Source organism: Schistocerca americana, chromosome 3, assembly GCF_021461395.2.
Source record: "Schistocerca americana isolate TAMUIC-IGC-003095 chromosome 3, iqSchAmer2.1, whole genome shotgun sequence".
NCBI lineage: Eukaryota > Metazoa > Arthropoda > Insecta > Orthoptera > Acrididae > Schistocerca > Schistocerca americana.
Genome location: NC_060121.1, coordinates 293,151,911 through 293,174,897, shown reverse-complemented (window position 1 = coordinate 293,174,897; position 22,987 = coordinate 293,151,911). Strand labels below are relative to the sequence as shown.

The window sequence follows — 22,987 nt, the reverse complement described above, 5'->3', positions numbered from 1 at the left end:
AGTTTTGTTTAGAATTTCCAAAAATCGAATCACTTTAAGTTCAAATAATTTAACTAACACATTTTCTTTTGAGAGCCAGCGTACTTCCGTATGAAATAGTCTTTTATTTCTGTTCCCAAATCTTCACAAATGGCCGTAAAAAGACGGGTATTTAAAGCACTCTTTTTTTTTAATATGATTCCCAATTTTGATGCTTAATTTTAAGATGTTGATGACTTCATTTGGAAGTGTTTTAGTCATCAAGTCTTGACGGTGTATAACACAGTGAACTGAAGTAACATTGGGATTATTTTCTCTGACCATCTGCATGAATCGTGACCGAGATTCAAGCACTGATGAAGGCGCCGTCTCTGTATACGCCAATCAGCCTTTGGCACAACAATTCATATTTGCAAAAGAATCCAGATCTCACTGCCATTATATGAATTGCTTTTGAAGTACAGGTGCTTTATTACATTTAAACATACAAAAGCTGATGGGGAAGGTCTTTCATTCAGTCTTGCCAAGGTTGTGGATGCTGATAACCTGTGTACTGATACTTATCTGTAAAGAAAAAGGACCGAACTTTAAAAGAAAAATATATTGGTACTATGAACTCAACACATTCTAAAATATGAAAACTAGAAGTAATTAAAATTAATTATAATATCAAATGATAATCAAATAATATGAAGGTAAACAAACACAATTCTGTTCAAAGGCAATTACTTGCATTTAATTTCATGTTCTCAGCAACAAAATAATTTTTACTGAGAATTATGTTGTCCTGCATGAGTCACACGTTTATTATAAATTGTATGAGAGAGAAAAGTAACATCCATACTGCTAAGATAGAAGGAAGCGCAGTGGTACTGATATAAACATGTAGAAAACAATATGCACTGCATGAGTTGCAACCATGTTTCCTTTTTTCAAGCCTACCAAATTGCAATTCGTTGATTATTCCCCAAATTCATAAAATATTTCTTACAGAAGTTTAAAAATATATTGTCTAACTACAGATTCCCTTAGAATATCTCAAAGTATTGCAACTAAAGAATTCGCAGAATAAAGGTTAGCTATGCAACGCTACTACATGGATTAATTCATCCACAAAGGTAATTCACAAGTATCTATCTGAGAAATATAGGCACATAATACCTTACTGTATGCCATATATAAAACAAGTGAGATAATCTGTAGACATGTGGCAGACTCTGGGAGAACCACAGCAGATATGCTATTGAGCATATACCTGTTATTGACAGACTGACAACTGCAGAAGCTTTTTGAGCATATGCCTTTTCCATTTTATTTGCAATGGAAAAAAGAAGTTTTAAGTATAAGTGGTAATAGCTACAATCAGCTTTTACAGACCCTTTGAGAAACAGGTACTCGAATTGGAAAAAAATAAAAATTTGATTAGCTTTGGATGACTCAGAACATGTGAGATTAGTCGTGGAAAAACATCTGTAGGATAATCAGGAAAGAGAGACGAACTGATAATGAAGGAAATACTTCACCAATATTTTTACAAAGTGGTAATCATTAGACAAGTACAAAAATATGTCTACAGCAATGACTTCAGCAGTTCACAAACAGGCAAGCCTAGTTCCTCTACAGAAAAATCATGGAAATATACTTATGACAGTTCATATTGCAAAGGGAAGATAGGCACACTATGGAACAGAAAGCAAAATAAATAAAAGTAGCGCACAGGTAGTTACCAAAACATAAATGAACATGTAAACAAAAGAAGTTTTCACCAGAAACCCTAAGTACTGCCGCTCAATTCTCTGGTGAGTTGCAACCTGTTGTCATACAAATATTTATGTCATCTTGGGTTCTTAATCACTGAATTTGTTATGGATGTTCTTAGGTCCAACAAAAACCCTTGATGTCAACATAAATAAAAAATACACAGTAAAAAATAAAAATATTAGTGAAATTACAGTGACTACATGATTAATGTTTCAGTGCCTAAATCTGGTGATGTGCGCACAGAATACAGAAATGAAGAAATCGTTGAAGAAATTTCATATTTACAAAGTATCATAAAATTATATCAGGTCATGAAATAAGTGATTCTGCGAAAGAAAACTGTGCTAACTTGATAATAGATGAAAACATGCAAAATTAACTCATTGCCTGGAAATAGCAGGGATTACTTTGCAGTGTAAAAGTGAAGTTAAACAAATCAGCCAACAAAAAGATAAGATAGCACCAAATGTAGTTTAGGAATGTGTATGTTGCAAAAATAAATGTATAAATAATGAGTAAAAGTGTTCCTCTAGCACAAATGTTGCCATCTATTGAGAGATTGTGTGTGTGCGAGTGCCAAAGACACTGGTATATGCATGCATATTCAAATACAACAATAAAGATAAAGTTGCCACTCACCATATAGCAGATATACTGAGTCGCAGATAGGCACAACAAAAAGACTGTAAGGCCTTTGCCAAAAATAGATGACACACACACACACACACACACACACACACACACACACGGCTCATACCCCTGTAATAAACCTAAATGCATGACCTGTCCCAAACATCCTCCCACCACTGTCTACTCCAGTCTGGGCACAAACATCACCTATGCCATAAAAGGCAGGGCTACCTGTGAAACCAGTCATGTGATCTGCAAGCTAAGCTGCAACCACTGTGCTACATTCTATGTGGGCATGACGACCAATAAGCTGTCTGTCCGCTTGAAGGGCCACTGATAAACTGTGGCCAAGAAACAAGTGGACCACCCGGTTGCTGAAGATGCTGCCAAACATGACAATCTTCATTTCAATGACTGCATCACAGCCTGTGCCATATTGATTCTTCTCACCAACACTAGCTTTTCTGAATTGTGCATATGGGAACTTTCCCAGCAATATTCTACATTCCTGTAACCCTCCTAGCCTCAACCTTTGTTAGTCATTGTCCTCACCCATCCAGCCTCCCTGTTCCCACTCCAGCAATATACAGCCCTCATTCCACCATCGCACCCAGTCTTTTTATTTCTCTTCTTTTCCGCCCCGCCCCCCCCCCCCCCTCCCCAGTGCCCTCCCCACCTCTCCTCTGCCCTCATCTAACCTCCTGACTGCACATAACTACCCTATCTTCTCAGCACTTATTCCCTCTACACTCCCCAGAGCACTGCACTGTTTGCCACCCCTACCCTACTATCCCTCCCCATCCCCACACCAGCCTCCTCCTTACTCCCACCCAGTCACCACTCCCCTATTGCACTGGTGCTGCTGCTCGCAGTGTGGCTGCAGTTGCCAGAGACTGCCGTCCTGTATGTTTGTTTGTGTGTGTGTGTGTGTGTGTGGGGGGGGGGGGTCTATTTTTGATGAAGGCCTAATGGGCTGAAAGCTTTATTTGTAACAGTCTTTTTCTTGTGCCTATCTCTGACTCAGCATCTCTGCTATATGGTGAGTGGAAACTTTCCGTTTCTAATATTGTTACATTCCGTACTGGATTTTCCATCGTATTCAAATACAGATATATGTAAACAGGAAGGATATGGCACCACAGTCGGCAATGCCTTTGTAAGACAAGTGTCTGGCTCAGTTGTTAAATCAGTTACTGCTGCTACAATGGCAAGTTATCAAGATTTAAGTGAGTTTGAACATGGTGTGATAGTCAGTACACGAGTGATGGGACACACCATCTCCGAAGTAATGATGAAGAGGGGATTTTACTGTATGACCATTTCACGAGTGTACCGTGAATATCAGGCATCTGGTAAAACATGAAATCTCTGACATCGCTGCAGCTGGAAAAAGATCCTATATGAATGGGACCAACGATGACTGAAGGGAATCATTCAACATGACAGAAGTGCAATCCTTCCCCGAACTGCTACCGTTTTCAGTAGTGGGCCATCAACAAGTGTCAGCGAGTGAATCATTCAATGAAACATCATTGATATGGGCATTCGGAGCCAAAGGCCTACTCATGTACCCTTGATTAATTTGAAACAAAATTTGATAATCTAGGTTAAAAACTGAAGGAAACAGGTCATACAGATGGAAGTATTAGAGTGCTTTTAGAGGAGGTGTCAAAATATGTATATAATGAATACAAGCAATCAAACAGAAACTGGAACAATGAATCATATAGCAATAAGGCAAAAAATGTGGTAAGTTTTTCGGTTTCATATACTACAGAATTCAAGTCTGAGTGATAAAAATGTGTTAATTAACCAGTGGAAAAAATCTCAAAACAGTACTGGGCCAAAGTTGTAAATAAGGTAAATAGAATATCAGTGTTACCATGCAGCCATGAAAAGGGACTAGCCAGAATTATTAAACAAATAATCTTTTTAGTTGAAAAAGGAGTAAAATGACGTGTAAAAATGAATCTTAGATGCCCAGAAGGTAACTAAAAAGATGCCTGACCCAACTAAAACAGAAATATCTTAGTCTACAACATACCATGCAGCTTCAATGTACCACAATGGTACTGTGCAAACAAAGAAATCACAATGGCTGGTAAAAACTGCTCAGATATTTGCAGTCATTTCAGAAATGTTCAGATTATAGATATCAGCATTGTTGCTTACAGGTTTCATATAGTGCATGGCTTACATTTTAACAGACTGAAGAAGCAATCAATGGCCAGATGAACTGTCAATATTGTTTCAACAACAGTAACAACAGCTCCAAACGGAGCAGTATTGGTAGCAACAATATCGACATCACAGTCACCTACATCTATAAATGTGACTGCAAAAGAAAAGAAGGGAATGACGTCATCTAGATCAAAAAGGGGAATAATAAAACAGTAGCAATAGCACTAGACAGGTATAGAATACCACCAAAGATTCACACAGCCATAAAGATAAACAAGTATATTGCATCAGTCATTGATCATATACCAACCGACATAAAAAAAAAGTTGCAATTCAAATGTAAATAACATGGCTCCTTTTGGCTGCTCCTGCCAGATTCTAAACTGAACATAGCTGTACAGAATACAACTAAAAGGCTAACACAGAAGAGGATTTTCTCAAGGGATGGGGAGATTGTAATTTGCTACACATTTAAGCAATGAAACACAGAAATAAGTGCTCTTAGAAACCAGCATGAATAAGAAGTTCTCAAAGTGCATCTCAATATTAAAATTCAGATTTGAGAAAAGTTTCCAAAACTATTAATTTCCCTGGACAAAACAAATGAATAACTGGGTGATCTAAGGGATAAGAAAATCCTTTGAAACTCTAAAACATTCCAACAACACAAAAAGAAACAACCACCAGGACTCAGAATTCCTAAACTTCTATCTAACATATAAAGCAAGAAAAAATTTCAAAAAGTAGTCAAATATTTTGTGAAATTATTAGTCTAACAGTAAGTAATAAAACAGATTAGAGAAACATTTGACACACCTTTGAATGATGCTGAAAAATCATACAAAACAAAGAAAGTGCATAAAATGTCTCTAATCTAATTTATTACTTATTTTTAGACAAATCATTTTGCAAAACAGTTGACTCATTTTTTTTTTCAATTATCTCTTATTTTCAAGTTTTTTTCAGAAAGTATGAAATATATAAATATTTATCGCTAACCTACTGTTGTTGACAGTAAAAGTTTTCAAGAGAAAGCACCTAAATTTCAATTCATGCTGTAATTTGATACTTAATTTATGTTTCTCAACACGAAAGAAAGAATTCCACCAGTTCCACAGCAATGTAATTTTTTATGCACAAAATAGTTAGGCCTAGATGAGATGAACTTTTTGATAATTCATTTACATTCACCATCTGTTTATGAAATATTTCAGTTTTCCCTTTAATAAATAATTATTGCCTTTTAATTAATTACTCTTACTATTTTCAAGTAGGGTTATTACATTTAATATTACCTCTCATCTTATTTTTGTCTTTTTGTTGGGTTCTAGTTTCGTGTTCTTCTTTAGTGTATCTTCTTGCATTCCTTGGTTTTTCTACAGGCTGTGAAGAGCTGTAATTCATTCCAGGGGAACAAGAAGTGCTGTCTACATTAGGTATTTTTAATCCGAGGCTCGTTCTTTGATTGAAAGCAATGACAACTTTTTCTCATATGTTGGCCTGCTAAGCCAAATACAAAAATAAGTTAAGAGGAAAGACTGAAGATATTGTAGACATGATGCAGAGCAGAAAGATTCATATCCTTGGGTTGAGTGAGACCAAGTGGAAGGGAAAAAACTCTAAATTGCTGAGAGGTGGGTACAAATTATACTGGCAGGGTCACAACAAAGAGGCAAAAAATGGAGTGGGGTTTGTGTTTCACAAAGACATTGACCCAGTTACAGATGTGAACTTTGTAAGTGAAAGGATAATTACAGCCAGAGTGAACTTGGGAAATAATAGTTTTAGTATACTCCAAGTGTACGTACCTCAGCAAGGGTGCAGTGAGGAAGAAAACATGAAATTAAACATGAAATTCCTTGAAGAACTGGAAGATTGAGTAAGAGAAGATAACATTATGATAATTAGGGATCTGAATGCTCAGATTGGCACGGATAGAAATGGATATTAGGAGGTGATGGGCCTTTTTGAATATGAAAGATGAAATGTTGAGGATGAAGAAATTCTAAATCTGTGTATAAGGAATCATCTTTTAGCGAAGAATGCATTCTTCAAGAAACAAGATCGCGATAAGGTTACTAGACATGGCTGGGATGGCAAATCTAAGACAGTTATAGACTACATATTAATTGACTAATTAATTGGAGGAAAAGTAAGGGACACTAAAGTCATACTAAGTGAGCACTTGGATAGCAACCACAGGTTACAAGTAGCTGATCTAAATTATAAGATGAAAAGTTTGAATGTTGTACAAAGTATGCCAAAAATTAAGGAGTGGAAGTTGAAAGAAGAAGAAAATAAGAAAAGTTTTCAAAATCTAGTACCATAAAAATTGCCAAAAACTGCAAGGGGCAGTGTTGAGGAAGAGTGGAATCTATTTAAAAAATCAATAGGTAACAGTGCCATGCAGATATGCGGCACAACAAAGGGTAAAGTGAAAGACAAAGAAACCAGTTGGTGAAACGATAGAGTAAAACATGCAATTAAAAACCGTAATATGGCAAAGAAAAACATGGAGTTTGAAAAAAGAAATCAGAACCAGCGGCTGTTACCAAAAGATGAACACAAGGTGACAACACTGGAGAAGGAATATCGACAAAAGAAACTCCAAGCAAAGAGAATTGTGAAAGAAGAAAAGGAGAAGTGTTGGAAAATATTCACCCAGAAACTATAGAAAGATAGCAAAGGGAACCAAAAACTGCTATATAAGTTATTGAAAAGTAAAAGATCTGATAGAGAAGACACAAAAGCGATTGAAACAGAGAATGGAGATATTATCAGGGACATGGCAGGTATCAGAGAAAAGATGAAGAATTATTTTGAAATCTTACTGAATGGGGAAAGTGCACAAGAAAGTGACACTGAAGCCACTGAATTAGTGGAAGAACAGGATCCAATCTCTTGGTTAGAAACTGAAAAGTATCTGAAACAGATGAAAAATGAGAAGGCGGCTGGAGTAGATGAGCTAACAGCTGACATGATTAAAGCCACAGGAATCCATCGAATACAATGGTTACACTGGGTACTGGGGGTGATATGGAAAGAAAACAAAGTGGCAGATGAATGGAAGAAAGAAATTATAAAACCATTGTTCAAGAAAGGTAGTAGAAAGAAATGCTCCAACTACCGAGGAATCACACTGCCTTAAGATAATGAAAAAAGTCATAGAAAAAAGATTGCAGAAAATTCTAGAACACCAATTAGAGAAACAACGGCATGGGTTCAGAAGTAATAGGGGAAAAATAAATCTCATTTTCTCCTTCTGTCAGTTAATGGAAAAATATTGAGAAAAAGGAAAGGACTTGATAGCAGTATTTGTGGATTTGGAAAAAGCATATGACAGTGTGTACCAAGGGATAAAATATGGGAATGCTTGAGAAAACATAATGTTCCTGATTCATTAATTACAGAAGTCCAGATGCTGTATGATGGTTGTGAGAGCAGTGTACAAGTAGGAAGTGGAGGAATCAAAATGGTTAAAGACAAAGAGAGGTTGGTTCTGAGCACTACGGGACTTAACATCTGAGGTCATCAGTCCCCTAGGACTTAGAACTACTTAAACCTAACTAACATAAGGACATCACACACATCCATGCCCGAGGCAGGATTCGAACCTGCGACCGTAGCGGTCGCACGGTTCCAGAATGTAGCGCATAGAACTGCTCGGCCACCCCGGCCGGCCAAAGAGAGGTGTTTAGCAAGGCAGTTAGCTCTCTCCTTTACTCTTCATTACTTCACTTATGGACACAATCATGAAAGAAATCAAGGAAGAAGAACTCAATGCCTTTGTTTTTGTTAATGACATCACCATTTAGGGAGTGATGGAAAAGGAGGTTCAGAGGAGACTAGATTACTGGAACACAAAATTTGAAAAACTCAAATTAACTGTGAGTAGGAACAAGACAGTGGCAATGAAGACAAGCAGGACACCCACACCTTGTCACATCATACTGGAGGGGGAGAAGGTTGAATTGTTGAAAAGCTTCAATTATCAGGGTAGCATCATATCATGTGATGGAAGTTCCAAACTAGAAGTCTTAAACAGAATAACAAAAGGATCTAGTTTCTTCCACCAAGTATGAAATCTAATGTGGGACAAGGAAGTCCCTCAAAGAGCCATACAGACCATGTATCTCCTGCCAATCATGATGTGTAGTCTAGAGGCCTGTGTCATAAATAAGAGAGAAGAGCGTCAAATACAAGCATGTGAAATGAAATTCCTTAGGTCAGCACTACAAGAAACTAGGAGAGACAGAGTCAAGAATGATTATGTAAGGACAGATCTGCACGTGACATTGACTACAGAGGAGAGAATGAGTGCTTTGAGAATGAAGTGGTTCGGTGATGTGAAGCGAATGCACCCAACTCAAACTCCAGACCAGTATTTGGAGATGGAGGTACCAGGAAGAAGACCAATTGAGTGGCCTAGAAAGAGATAAACAGACCAGGTTAAGGAAGATCTCAAGAGGAGAGGAGTAACATGGAATGTAGTGGAGAGGGAAAAGCTATACCAGGACAGAAACCAATGGAGGCATATCATTCACAAAGTTCCTATCCGGCTTGCTGGAAGGAAATCTTAATGATGATGATGATGATTTTCAAGCAAGTATTATTTTGCAAAGGTAGACCTTATGCTGCTCAACTTGACACCCCATCTGTCCATTTCTGTCTCTTCATTTGGCTATGAAAATTTGGACAAACATCCATTGTGTAATTTCTAGGAAGTCTTGTTTTCACTTACACTCAAACATTGGTCCAAAAATAAACAAGAAAACATTAATAGTTGAAAAAACTCAAAATGAGTTAATTATACACAATGCTGAACACAAAATCAAAGCAGCCTGGAATGATACCAGACAGACCATGAACCACAGTAAACCAAAACCTGCAGACAAACAACTTAAGCGCAACACATGACCGAGATATTCTTGCAAAATTTTGTAAATGAATACTTCAGCAATGTAGTTACTAAGATATAACAGAACTCTGAAAAACAGCCCATAGGAACAGTGAACTACACGCCTATCTCGATGTTATTGCAACCCACCACAATTGAAGAACTTTGCAATGTTGTCCATAATCTAACAAAATAAAACCTCGGCAAGTTTGGGTGAGGTGCCTATGTGCTTGTTAATGGATTATATGGACAGTATAAAAGATCCACTAGTGCATATTATAAATTAACCTTTCATCATCATTTTCATCATAGGTCGATTCTCAGAGTAAAACATGCAAAAGTTGTGCCTCTTCCTAAGGAAGGTGATGCAGAAAACAGAAAATTATACTACACATATAAATATGTACATATATATGCCTTAAGAGTGAAATATCTTCTGTGTGAAGCAATCACTCATCTGAACCCTTGTGGGACTCAGCTGAATAGCTGCAAGCAAACAGGGAATAATGGATGGAGGACACTACATCTGTAGTATGCAGCATATGGGAATTTAGTCTGGTTGGGAGGTGTGCTTTGGCCAAGATGATAAAGGCAACCACTCTAGAGAAGCAGAGCATCTAGGTTTTAGTCCCAGTCCTGCACAAATTTTCACTTATTGCCATTACATTCCATGCAATGTTCATATGCAGCTGAGATTTGAAAATTTATCTTTCAGAAAATTATAGACCCATATTATTACTTCCATCCTTCTCAAAGTAGCAGAAACTAATAGAATGTATATCAATCACAAAATTTCTAGGAATGTCTAATGATGCACAGCTTAAGTGGGCCAAGCATATTACATAACATCATTGAGGGTAAAGAAAGAACACTGTCACTATCTCAATATCCAAATGATAATAAATTTAGTCAACTAATTAATATCATGTACACATTGTACTTAATAAAATCTGAAATAAAAATACTGGAAAATCAATTTCCAACAGCTCTGGGTAATGATTTTTGTATGTATCAGCTCACATCCAAGAACAATACACTTTTTATATTTTCATTTGATAATTAGTTGTGATATAGTGGTCAGAACATCTAATCAATTTTCAAGTTGCAAAAAAAGGGTGATACAAATCACAACAAAAACTAGCAGGGAGATCACTGCACTCGTGTGTTTAAAAGTCTGAGATGGCTTAACGTTCTATGTGAAAATAATTTACAAACATTAACCAGTATCCAACAAAAAATTCAATACAATATGGGACCAGATATAACTAACAGCTTCATCTCAGCAGGAAAAATATAGTTAACACACAAAATAGTCTTCTGCATACTAAAATAAATTTGTATAAGGTTTCCACACACAAAAAAATGAACACCTTGTCTTTAGCAAAACTGAAAAAACCTATTTATGAAATCAGAGTTAAATTATTGAAAATTACTTGAACTGACATGCAAATTATTTAGACAAATGCTTGAGTCACAAAATTAACTTTAATGGCCATGATCTACTGTAAAAACAATAGTGAAGTGAACTACATAAATATTTAACATTACTCAAGACCCATTGTAAAAAACAGTAGTAACATAAACTGTGTGATATTTATCATTATTTAAGAAATATTTTATGTATGTAATTATGAATTTTTAAACTATTTAAAAATATGCATATTTAAAAAAACACCTAGCTATGGAATAACAGTTATATCACTTTTGAGAATGACCATAAATAACATGTTACCTGTCTAGGTAAATGTTCATCTTGGAAAAATTACCTGTTGTGATAGAGATCCACCACACAAAAGAATAGTGGCATAAACTAACATGTTACATAATTATGTAAAAATTGTATGTATGTATTTTTATGTATTTAGCTGTGTGTACAAATTTTGCTAAAGTGTATTTAAGGCGCGCACACACACACACACACACACACACACACACACACACACACACACACACACTGATAACATGTACACAATTTATATTGTCCATGGATGAATATAAATATATAAAAAATAAAAGAATCTGACAGTCCATACATTTACTTTTTTACAACTGGGTCCACAGCCAGGATAAACATATAGAAAGAAGTAATTTTTTCTGCTTAGGCTTATTAGAAATACGATAGTTTCTACTCTGAAAACCACTGTGAAGTGCGTGGTAGAGGGTATGTCCTACTGTACCAGTTATTAGGATTTTTTCCAGTTCCATTGATGTGTAGTGTCTGGGAAGAATAACTGTTTAAATACCTCTGTCTGTGCTGTAATTAATCTAATCTTGTCTTCACAGTTACTATGGGAGCAATGTGTAGGGGGTTGTAATATATTCCTAGAGTCATCATTTAAAGACAGTTCTTGAAACTTTGTAACTAGGCTGTCTCGGGATGGTTTACATCCATCTTAAAGAGTCTTACAGTTCAGTTTCTTCAGCATCTCTGTGACACTCTCCCTTGGATAAAAAAAACTGTGACCATTTGTGCCACCTTTCTTTGTATACGTTCAATATCTCCTCTTAGGCTTAGGCAAATGCTTGCGTCACAAAATTAACTTCAATGACCATGAACCACTGTAAAAAACAATAGTGGTATGGGCCCGACATATTAGAGCAGTATTCTAGGATTGGGCATGTGAGTGATTTGTAAGCAGCCTCCTTTGCAGACTGATCACATTTCCCTTGCATTCTGTCAATTAACCAAGTGTACCATCTGATTTGCCCACCTTCTTTGCAAACGATTGAGCCTATGCGCTCATCCCAATTCATATCCCCAGGTGTTACACCCAGCTACTTGCATGAGTTACCGGACTCTAACTGTGATTCATTGATGTTGTAGGATTCATTTTGTGAAGCACCTTCTTCTTCTGTGGCTCTAAAACTCAAAATGAGCCCTTGCCTCTTCAGTTATCTACTTCCATTTATCCTGGTCCTGTGCTAGCATTTTCCAGTTCCTGTAGTCCATCTTCTGAAGGCCTTCTATGACTCTATCCTCCCATCTAGTTTTCGTTCAACCACATCCTCTCTGTTCACCTGGATTTCCTTATAAAACCTTTTTTGGTATTTCTGTAGCATTCATTCATGCAACATGTCCAGCCCACTTCAGCCTGGATGACTTCACAATTCTTCTAACAGTCTGAGCTTTGTATATGGCATACCACTGATTATTGTATCTCCTCTTTCATTTTCCCTTTCACAAATTGTGCTGATGATTCTCCTGAGTATCCTTCTCTCAAATGCATCCAGTGATTCAGCATTCTTTGCTGTCAGACCCAGGTTTCAGAGGCATATTTACGCACTGGCCTGACCAGTGGTTTATAGATGGTTAGTTTAGTGGTTCTAGTCAGGAGCCTAGAAGATAGAAGCTTTGTTAAGGTGAAATAAACTTAATTGACTGGAATTAGTCTCTGCTTTATTTCATATGAAGTATCATTTAGGCTGGTTACACTCAAACCCAAGTACTTGAAATGGTCAAATCTTTCAAAGGTACAACTACTCATCTCTATTTCAGCTTGCATGTTCTCCCTGTGCGCTTTCCCAGCAGCTAGGTATTTTGTTTTCTACTCATTGATATTTAGTCTTACATTCCTGCCGACATGTTCAAGTATGGTGAATCTCTCTTCCATTGCCATCAGAGTTCTTGCTACTTTGCCGATGTCGTCCATATAGGCCAGTATCTGTCCAGATTTATGAAACATCATTCCCTCATTCAAGATATTTGCTTCTCTTATCACCTTCTCCAAAGTACTGGACAACATTCCTCCAGTTTTTATGCTATCTTGCATTCCTTTCATCATAATTCTTATTATCCTTGTTGTTTTGTTTTTGGAATACTCAATTCACCTTGAGCTTGATATAGTTGCCCTCTATCTACATAATCGTACGCTGCCTTAAAATCAATAAACAGATGATGTGTTCTGATCCAAAGTTCCTTTGTTTTTTCCAGAATTTGTTTTATGGTAAATATCTAGTTGCTAGTTGAATTACTGGGTATAAATAAACATTGGTACGACCACATTTCCCTCTGCGTTATTGGAAGGAGTCAGTTGTATAGTATGTTAGAGAGGATTATGTATCCCAGATTAAGCAGTCTATAGTTACTGCATTCCACCTGGTCTAATTTCTTATATATACGACCTATAATTCCCTCTTCCCATGTTTGAGGCATTTCCTCTTCTTCCCATATTAGATTAGCCAGTTTCATGATTTTCATTTCCAATTCGGAGCCTCCTTGCTGGAAAAGTTTTGCTGGAATGCTGTCCGTTCTTGCCCCCTTACTGTTCTTTAATTTCTTTATTGCAGTTCTCCCCTCTTCTAAATTAAATGGTTTCACACTAATATCCGGATCCTCTTCCTCATATATTTCTGTTAGGTTCCTTGGTAAACTGGTCTTGGATTAAGGAGGATTAAGGAGTTTATCAAAGTACCAATGCCACCTCGCACTTATCTCCTCCTCTTCGCTTATAATTTCACCATTCTCAACTTTTATCAAACTTGTTCTACCCCTGAAAGTTTTCTGTGCCTTGTTCACTTCTCTACAAAATTTCCTTGTCTTGTTTGCACTTTTCACAATCTCCATTTCATCAATATTTGCCTTCATCCAATCTCTCTTTTTCCTTTGATGGGTCCTTTTCTCAAGTCTCCATTTCTATTTATATTCTTTTATTATCTTCCTGGTACAATGTGGTTGTAATGTCATTCTGCATGCTTCATTTTTTTTGTTTGTTACTGTTCCCAAGTATCTCGCATGCTGCTGGCTGCACTGTTTTTTTTATCTTTTTCCATTGATAATGTTACATTTGCCAGCATTTTCAAGGGACTTTATTATTCTCTCCTGGTATCATTCCCTTGCTTCCGCTGCTTCAAGAATTGTGACATTATATTTCTGTGTCCTGCACCATTTTCCTTTTACTACATTAGATATTCTTGCCCTCACCCATGCCAAAATTAGGAAGTGATCCATGTCTGTATTTGGACTTCTTAAACTCCTTACATCCAGTTAAAATGATTTGTGCCTTGCATCAATTAGTACATGGTTGATTTGATTTATTGCATTTCCATCTGGTGCTATCCATGTTCCTTTACATATTTCCTTGTGAGGGAACAGCATGGAGCCTTCCACCATGCTTCTAGATGTTGCCCCATTGTCATTTCTTACAGTGTATTTACTACAGATACCGATTGTTGGTCTATAGATCTGTTCTCTTTCCACCTGGGCATTTAGGTCTCCATAATTAATGCCCGTGCATCAATTGGAGAATCCAAGGATGAGGAGAAAGAAGCTTTCTATGAATCTCTGGAAAGAGCATATAATAAATGCCCAGGGCATGATATATATAAAAAATTCTTTGTGAAGCACGCAATTTTACATTTCTGAACATTTAAAGCAGGTTGCTAATCTTTGCACCTCTTTGAAATCTTATGAAAATCTGACTGAATATTTATGCAGCTTCTTTTAGATAGTAGTTCATTATAGATCCATTTAATTTCAATTCATTTCCAAAGTTGGCTGGTTCTGACCACTTAGTCACTTTAACATTGCATAAAAACAGATTGTAACATTGCAACTAAATTTTTGCCTAGAAAATTTTACTAATTACATTCATGTGTAAAATACAGTATGGAGTTCTTTGTCCTGAAAAACAGTTAATGCTTTAAAATACTGTTTTAGCAAATATAATCCAAGAAACTTAGAAGCAACAAGCTTTCATAAATAAATTCACCCACGTTTATAAGTTATCTGAATAGTTTAATTATAAATGATTGATTGATTTTATGCTAGAAAGAATACCTCACAATTTTACACATAACTATCAACATTATTCTTACATCCATTGATATTCTACATATAATAAGTTAATTAGCAGATAAAACAGTAATTAGAATTTTTAATGAAATGCAGTTGTGAAAAAAGAAAATTCTATTTGGAATCACTTTGAATATTGTTATGTACAAAAGAGTCTGAGCTATTGAATCTTATGCTGTGGTGTGCCCTCTGTAAAGTGCTGACAGCTGGCCGTCTGTCTGCAAGTCACACGGGAAGGGAACTTTGTATTTGTACATGTGTTATATTGTTAAATATTTTAAGGATATTAATTTAGCTTAAAGATACACTTTCTATGAGATGGTCATATGTGAATGATAGTTCAAAGCTCTTAGTTCTGAGCTTATTAAGTATTATAGAAGACACTGAATTTTGAAAACGTTTTTTTTCTGTGTCTGAAACACAGTTACTCAAAATTATATTCTTCATGCATGTGCAAGATGAAAAGTCTCCCAAAAATGGAGAACAGGAAGCAATGTCACTTAACATGTTTATTAACACAAAATTTGTAAGGACTTTGAACAAACACTGATCTGATGTATGAAATGAAAAAGAAAACAAAAATCTTCTGAAAATTCAACAAAAGGTTAACTTCTTCTTGAAGTGTCTTATGTCCAAAGAACAAAATTTGTCTGTTCATAGCAGGAAACTCTTACAATACTTGGTGGTGTGGGGGGAAGGCAAAATCACTACCCTGGTATGTAATATGTCCTGTCTTGGTTCTGAGTTAAAGACCGTGTCCAGCACAGGATATGAAAATTGGTCTGAGTTCAATAGTCACCAATAAAAACTCCTTGAAATCCAAAAGTGTTGTGTTGTGCAGGACCTGTCCCCAGAAGGCCAATGTCGAAAGTGGATGGCAATAGTGGTGAGTGGCAGACAGGGCGGTGACAACAGTGATGACTTTGGAGATGGACATCAGTCCTCACCAGGTGGATAAACTGCCAGCTGCAGCCAGAGTGTGGTCTTAAATCCTGGCAATGCAGGTGACTACAGCTTTGTTATTAGCTGTTTCCCTAGTTGGTGGATGCATAACATACTCCAACTTGTGCACACTGCTGGATTGTGCGTGTACCGATTGCTGGCTTGATGTCGCCAATAGTATCATCCTCTGACGGCCTGCTGGCTCATTTCCTGTTGTTGTCCAAAGATTGGCTGCTGATAATGTGGAGTCAGGGGAGTTTAAATGCTATGGATCATTTTACTACTTTAAAAAATCTCTCCCATGATAGGTTATTATTGTAACACACTAGAGTGCCAAATCTCAAAAGAGATTTGATGCTGTAATCTGCAAGTTTGACACAAATGTTAATTTGATAGATGATTTCACTGGTTATTGTTTTACCATCACCTTCCTTTAGTACAAAATTTGTACAATGATAGGAACATACCTCTGTTTGTTGTAATGCAAGATGCTGGTCTCTTGAAATTGGCTTTCTGCTTCTTCCATTCTTCAAAAGCCTTTTTACATTTTTCCTTGTGCAGAATCATTTCCTGTTGCTGCCTCTTTTCTTGTTCTGCTTTCTCGTGTTGTGATACTGTTGTATAAAACACTCTTAATTACTGTAACATTTTGTATGTCTGCTAATTTATATCAAATTCTAACTTACAACGAAAAGTTTGATAGCAAGTCAAAAATTACTTTGACTTACTTCTTTCAATTTATCTACACAGGAAGCAGGGTTTAAAAAGTATATTATTTCTTTCCCCTGTTGCACAGCCTGTAACTTTTTCAATGACATGATCCAATGAAGATTAAGGTATTAAGGTTTAAAGTCTCATCGACGATGAGGTCATTAGATAGTGAGCATAGAGAAAGAGATCAAACATGCCCTTTGAAAGGATCTACCCCACCATTCAGTTGATTTGTTGTGAAAAAAATAAAACATCTACAGCTGTCCTTATGATCTTATTTATTGTGTAGCTACTGGTTTTGGCACTCACATGTGTCATATTCTGGCCTTAGTTGATGCTGAAGAGGTTATCACAAACCATATATACTCTGTGTTAGTGGCCAACATAACTGGTTTACGCAGACTATTTGTAACCATGATGTCAGCACACCAATCACAACCATCAACTGCCAACTGACTCAGATAGTCTGCGTAAACCAGTTATGTTGGCTGCTGATGCAGCATACACAGGATGAAGTGAAATTCGAGTACTCGGGCTTCACAGCGTGACTCCTCACATGCCAGCGATAAAGAAAATGTATCTCACAAAATTTTGTACAGCAAGTACATCCGGCAGAAAAAGGACATTAAAGAGTGGCAATGTGGCAACAATGTAATGGCATGTACGGTAACTACCTTTGTCAGCACATATCATTCGTGCTGTACAGTTGATGCAGTGGATAGAGTTTTGGGTTAGCATACAGGAAGTCAATGGTTCGATCCTGGGTTGAGGCATATGTTTTTTATCTGGTAAATGTAGTCCAGGTGGTGTGGTATCTGGCATCTTAATTGTCAACAGTGATTGCAGCAGGTCCTCTAGAAAACATTTGCACTTACATACTACACTCATAGAAATGGAAGATTGGTCAGCTTTGAAAGAAGCCCTTTCCACATCATGGGTGTGAATTTATTCGTACCACTCCATCTGCTAGATGTGAAACCTGTTTTCTTTGTACCCTCCTCCAATGATCCCGTAGATTAGTACCAACTATTATTCTTGCTTGTTCAGGTCCATTATATTTTGTTAGGGTCTTGCATTGCCAATAGGACTAGCAACATGCCTTTGCAAATAATGTCCAACTATTTGTATGTGTTATCACCAGGGTCCCACTAATTACATCTTTCAACAATGAGTCTGTTAACCGCATTCTGTATAGTACGTATCTCAATGCTTTATTATTATTATTATTATTATTATTGTTAATCAAGCAATGGGATTGTGGAAACATCACGTCTCTTACCATTAGGTAAACAGTGTAATTCGCAACTGAACATTTCACACTCAGTGGTGTTGGGATGAACCATGCAGAACAATATCTGTCAGAGGGGTAATGTGCATTAGGTGGAACAGCATGCAGGACTGATGGCGTGTTTATGCTGAATGCACTGTCCACCAGGCAGGGACTGGTTACAAGTGGAGTAATGCACCCATGACAGAATCCGATGTACATGCATACACGTATTGAATTTTCTCATTGTAAGCCTCTAAACAAGTGTGGCAGACATATGGCATACACAAATAATGAATATGTGGATATGCTTCTGGTCCTCGGTGAATCTGGTAACCAGGCTGGTATTGCCACTGACGAATATGTTGCAAGATATCCTCGTCAACGCCATCCAGATAAAAATGTGTTTCATTGTCTGGAGCTGTGCCTTTGGGAGTCAGGTTCTCTCCTTCCCCCATCGCATGGCATAGGTCATCCATGGACTCGCCATACTCCAGCTAGTGAGGAAGCTATTCTGGAGGTCATACACCAAGAACCTCAGCAAAGTACACATAGCATAGCGAGGCAGCAGCGTGTCTCACAACACACAGTCGTTAACGTGCTGCACGAGCATGGGCTCACATCTATCATTATGCTTTCATGCAACACCTGCATCCTGCAGATCATCATCAGTGAATGCAATTCTGTGAATGGTTCCAACAACAACAGGAAGCCAACAATGAATTCGTGAACACTGTAATATGGTCAGATGAAGCAGCATTCACTCGTGAGGGTGTCTTCAATATGCATAACGCCCACCATTGGTGTGAGGTTAACCTGCATGTCACCCGCGACCGTGGATATCAAGTTTGCTTTTGTATTAGCATCTGGACTGAATATTGGACGACAGGTGTTTGGGCCCCTACATGTTGCCTGACCAGTTGACTGCATGAAGGTATCATGCATTCCTCTCAAACTGTCTGATGCACTGGAAGATGTTCCGCTACGTGTTTGGCAGATATGGTTCCAACAAGATGGAACACTTCCACACTCTGGAATTAATGAGTGACAGTATTTGGAGAGAACATAGAGAAATGGCTCGGATGTTGAGGTCCAGTTGTATGGCCACCACGTTCACCTGACCTAAATCCCCTGGATTTCTTCCTGTGGGGACACCTGAAGGAGCACATGTACTCTACTCCTCCGACGAATGTGAAAGAATTGGTAGCAGTTGTTATGGTGCTCTTGTTACTGTGGATGCAGCTTTGCTGTGAAGGGTCCAGAGCTGTATAATATAGCAGGTTGTGCAATGTTTGGATGTGCAGGGAGGTCACTTTGAGTATATGTTGCTCTGAGGACAATGTATTCTGTGTGAAGGTCATGAGGTCATTAATATGGTCATTACTATTGTCACTGGTTGCTAATGTGTGACAGCTGAGCGCTCAAATTACATCTAGTATAAATGAGAAGTAGATGTTGTGTTGTTGTACTGTGTATCACGTTTAGCTTCTCAAAATTGATATTGTTTTTGTAATTGTTCTGTCCTATGTTGGGTCATTTGTTTCAACTGTCTATTCCTTATCTGTCTAATCACATATTTGTTACGTTCAGCATTACAAAATTTTGTAAATTTAGGATACATGTGACTTAAGAAACAGTGTATATTACAGTATGAAATGTCAGAATGAAGTTAGCAAATAAAAAAAAAAAGTGCCCTAACCCAGGTTCGAACCCTTGACCTACATGCTAACGCAAAACTCTGTCCACTGCGCCAACTGTACAGGATGACTAGTATGTGCTAACAGAAGTAGTTACCATACATGTCATTACAGTGTTGCCAGATTGTAATTGTTTCATTTTCTTACAATAGTGAATGGCTGTGGTCCCCGAGACTTCCAGCCAAAAGGGTGGACATACAAAAACTTAGTTGATTTAGGAGGCAGCAGAAAATCTCAGTGGCCTTGGTCCAGAATATTGTGTATTCCTGTCAAGAATAAGGTGATTTTGTTGATTATGAATCCATTTCTGCCCCACTTCTCATGCTTTGTTGTCCACAGGAAATCACTGAATTTGATAGCCATCTATATAAAGATGACAGTTGGAAGGAGTGAGATCAAGGTAGGCAGATGCAGCACCACAAAGCTCTATAGTAATGTGTGACATATGATGCAGCTGGTGCTGTGTGGCTGTGCATTTTCATAGCATGACAACATTTTCTTCAGCAGTAGGCCCTAATGTTGGATGTTAATTTCTGGCTTCAGAGTGTTGGACAGCATAAGTGAACATTATTAAGCTTAAAGTGAAAATTTTGGGATTTACTCCTTTGCTTCACTCCAAAATACTGTATTAATACATACTATTTTTGCCTTCTTAAATGTTTAAAAGGTCTTTGAATATCATTGAATGTTTATGAAACCATGTTAATAACACTGCTTGTGCAATTGAGTTGTTTATTATGAAATTCCCAGGACATTCGAATAACTTCTTATGTAAATTTCTTTTATAAAAAAGTGATCTAGGCATATTTTATGAATGGTGGCATTTTAAACAACTTAAACATGGTTAATCAGTAATTTGTGTAGATATTGGCATTTTTAAATGATAGTTCACCTAGGAAACTTGCTGCTGTAAAGATCTTACTTTTCCACATTTTCTACATTGACATCTAACATACATACTCCACAAGCCAACATGTGGTGCATGGTGGAGGGTACCTTGTACCAGTACTAGTCATTACCTTTCCTGTTTCACTTGCAAATGGATTCAGGGAAAAACAACTGTATATGTGCCTCCATAGGAGCCCTAATTTCTCTTATTTTGTCTTTGTGGACATTACACAAAATGTATGTCCACAGCAGTAGAATCAATCTGCAATCAGCTGTAAACGTCTACACTCTACATTTTCTCAACAGTGTTTCACAAAATTAATGCCTACACTCTACATTTTCTCACAGTGTTTCACAAAATTAATGTCATCTTCCCTCCAGGGACTTCCACTTGAAGCATCTCTGTAACACTCATTTTCCGATTGAGCCTACCAGTAAAAAAAAATCAACTGATATGACTCTGAATTGCTTCAAAGTGGCTCTTAATCTGACTTGATGGGGATCCCAAACAATGACCTCCTTTAAATATTAGCAACACTTACCTAAAATTTTCCCAATAAATCAAAGTCTGCCATTCACCTTCCCTACTACCGACCTTACCTGTTCAAACCATTTAATATTTCTTTACAACATTACACCTAAATACTTAATCATTGTGACTGAGTCAAGCGACACACCCCATGTACTATACTTGAACATCACAGGAGTGTTTTTCTTTACGCATCTGCATTAACTTATATTTAGAGCAAGATGCCATTCATCAAACCAATCTGTCCAAGTCATGCTGCAGCCTTGTCCAGTTACTCAATGATGAAAATTTCCTGTACACTACACTGCCATTAGCAAACAGTCATAAATTGCTACTCACCCCATCCATCAGATCATTTATGTACACAGAGAACAAAAGCTGTACTATCACTCTTAACTGGGGCACTCTGGATGATATCCTTGTCTGTGAAGAACACTCACTGTCCAAGACAGCATACTAGGTTTTTTTACTTAAGAAGAGTTTGGGGCACTAACTCACCTGGGAACCTATTCAACATGCTTGGACTTCCGTTAATGTTCAGCAATAAGGCACTGTGTCAAAAGCAAGACAACTGAGGGTAATGGAACAGATGAAAAAACTTTATTCAAATGACTGGAAGTAACAATGTACAGTTTATGAAACTGAACAATCACACAAACTCAGTTACAGGTAAAGCAAGCATTACATTTCAGTTGGTTGGTAGATACCTAGGAATTACAGTTTCTCCACAGAGAGACTCTTTACAAAACACTTGTACTGCTCATTCTGGAATACTGTCAGTTTGTATGAGATCCACATTAGATAGGAGAAACAGGGGACAGAGTAAATACCACCTGGTTGCCCAAGACTTCGCACATAGAGCCTCCTTCAGTTTGTGAGAATTGATATCTGCTTCTGGTGCCTTTGAGTCATTTTTACATGTTTTGAATGGCATAATATGAGTTTTTATAAGACTAAAGGTTAAGATGTTACCTGTGAACCATTTGTAAGCTTCTAGCTGTGTCAGTTAGAGGTGTGTTTATCAAAATAATTGTTCATCTACAAGCATGACAAATTTTGAAGCATCCTCTAATGTCACAGACACATTGTTTATGTAGCCTAGAAACAGGAGTGGGTCAAATGCCAAATCTTGTGGGTAGCTGAAGTAGTCATTCATGAAGGAGTGACTCCAAAGGAATGTTTCAATAAGTTGAACAAATGGGCCATGGAAGGGCTTCTAAGGAACAGTCATTAACCATTCTTTTCAGCTCAGTCCTCTTCCCATCTCAGTCTTCTTCCTCCTTGAAGTTCTATCATTCTTTGTTCCTGTTGTGGTCTCATTCAGTCAGACTCATTCATTTCAGAGTGGTCACTTGTACCTCATTCCAGCTTCAGCATGCTTCATTCAGTTGTAATTCCTTCCATTTATTGTATTCACCAATTCGTGTTCAGTTTCAAACCATTCTCAGGACCTTGACTTCAAGCTTATCGTGTATGCTATTCTGTGCTGATGACCATTGAATTATAACTTTATTATAATTATTTTTTAAAATCAGCACAAGAAGTACAGATTCACTGAAATTGGTTTTTTGATGTGCTACTGCATGTTTTTCCTAAAAGTGAAGTATTCATAAATTCTACGTTAGCTTTCACCAATGAGATGAATAGCCATAACACTTTTATTCAAAGACAGTAATTACAAAGGAATCACTGTGATTCATGAAGGTGAGATGTG

General features: G+C 37.3%; 1 protein-coding gene across 4 annotated transcripts in view; it reads right to left on the bottom strand.

The window, feature by feature from the left end:
- Nucleotides 1-430: 430 nt before the first annotated feature.
- LOC124606828 (stress response protein NST1-like) overlaps nt 431-22,987 on the bottom strand; it is an 86,634-nt gene continuing 64,077 nt past the window's right edge. For all 4 annotated transcript variants that reach the window (XM_047138899.1, XM_047138902.1, XM_047138900.1 and 1 more), the window contains 2 exons: nt 16,649-16,795; nt 431-543 (listed from right to left, as the gene is read on the bottom strand). In XM_047138899.1, coding sequence (XP_046994855.1) covers nt 494-543; nt 16,649-16,795 — 197 coding nt within the window. In that variant the 3' untranslated portion in view covers nt 431-493. The remainder of the gene's footprint in view (nt 544-16,648; nt 16,796-22,987) is intronic.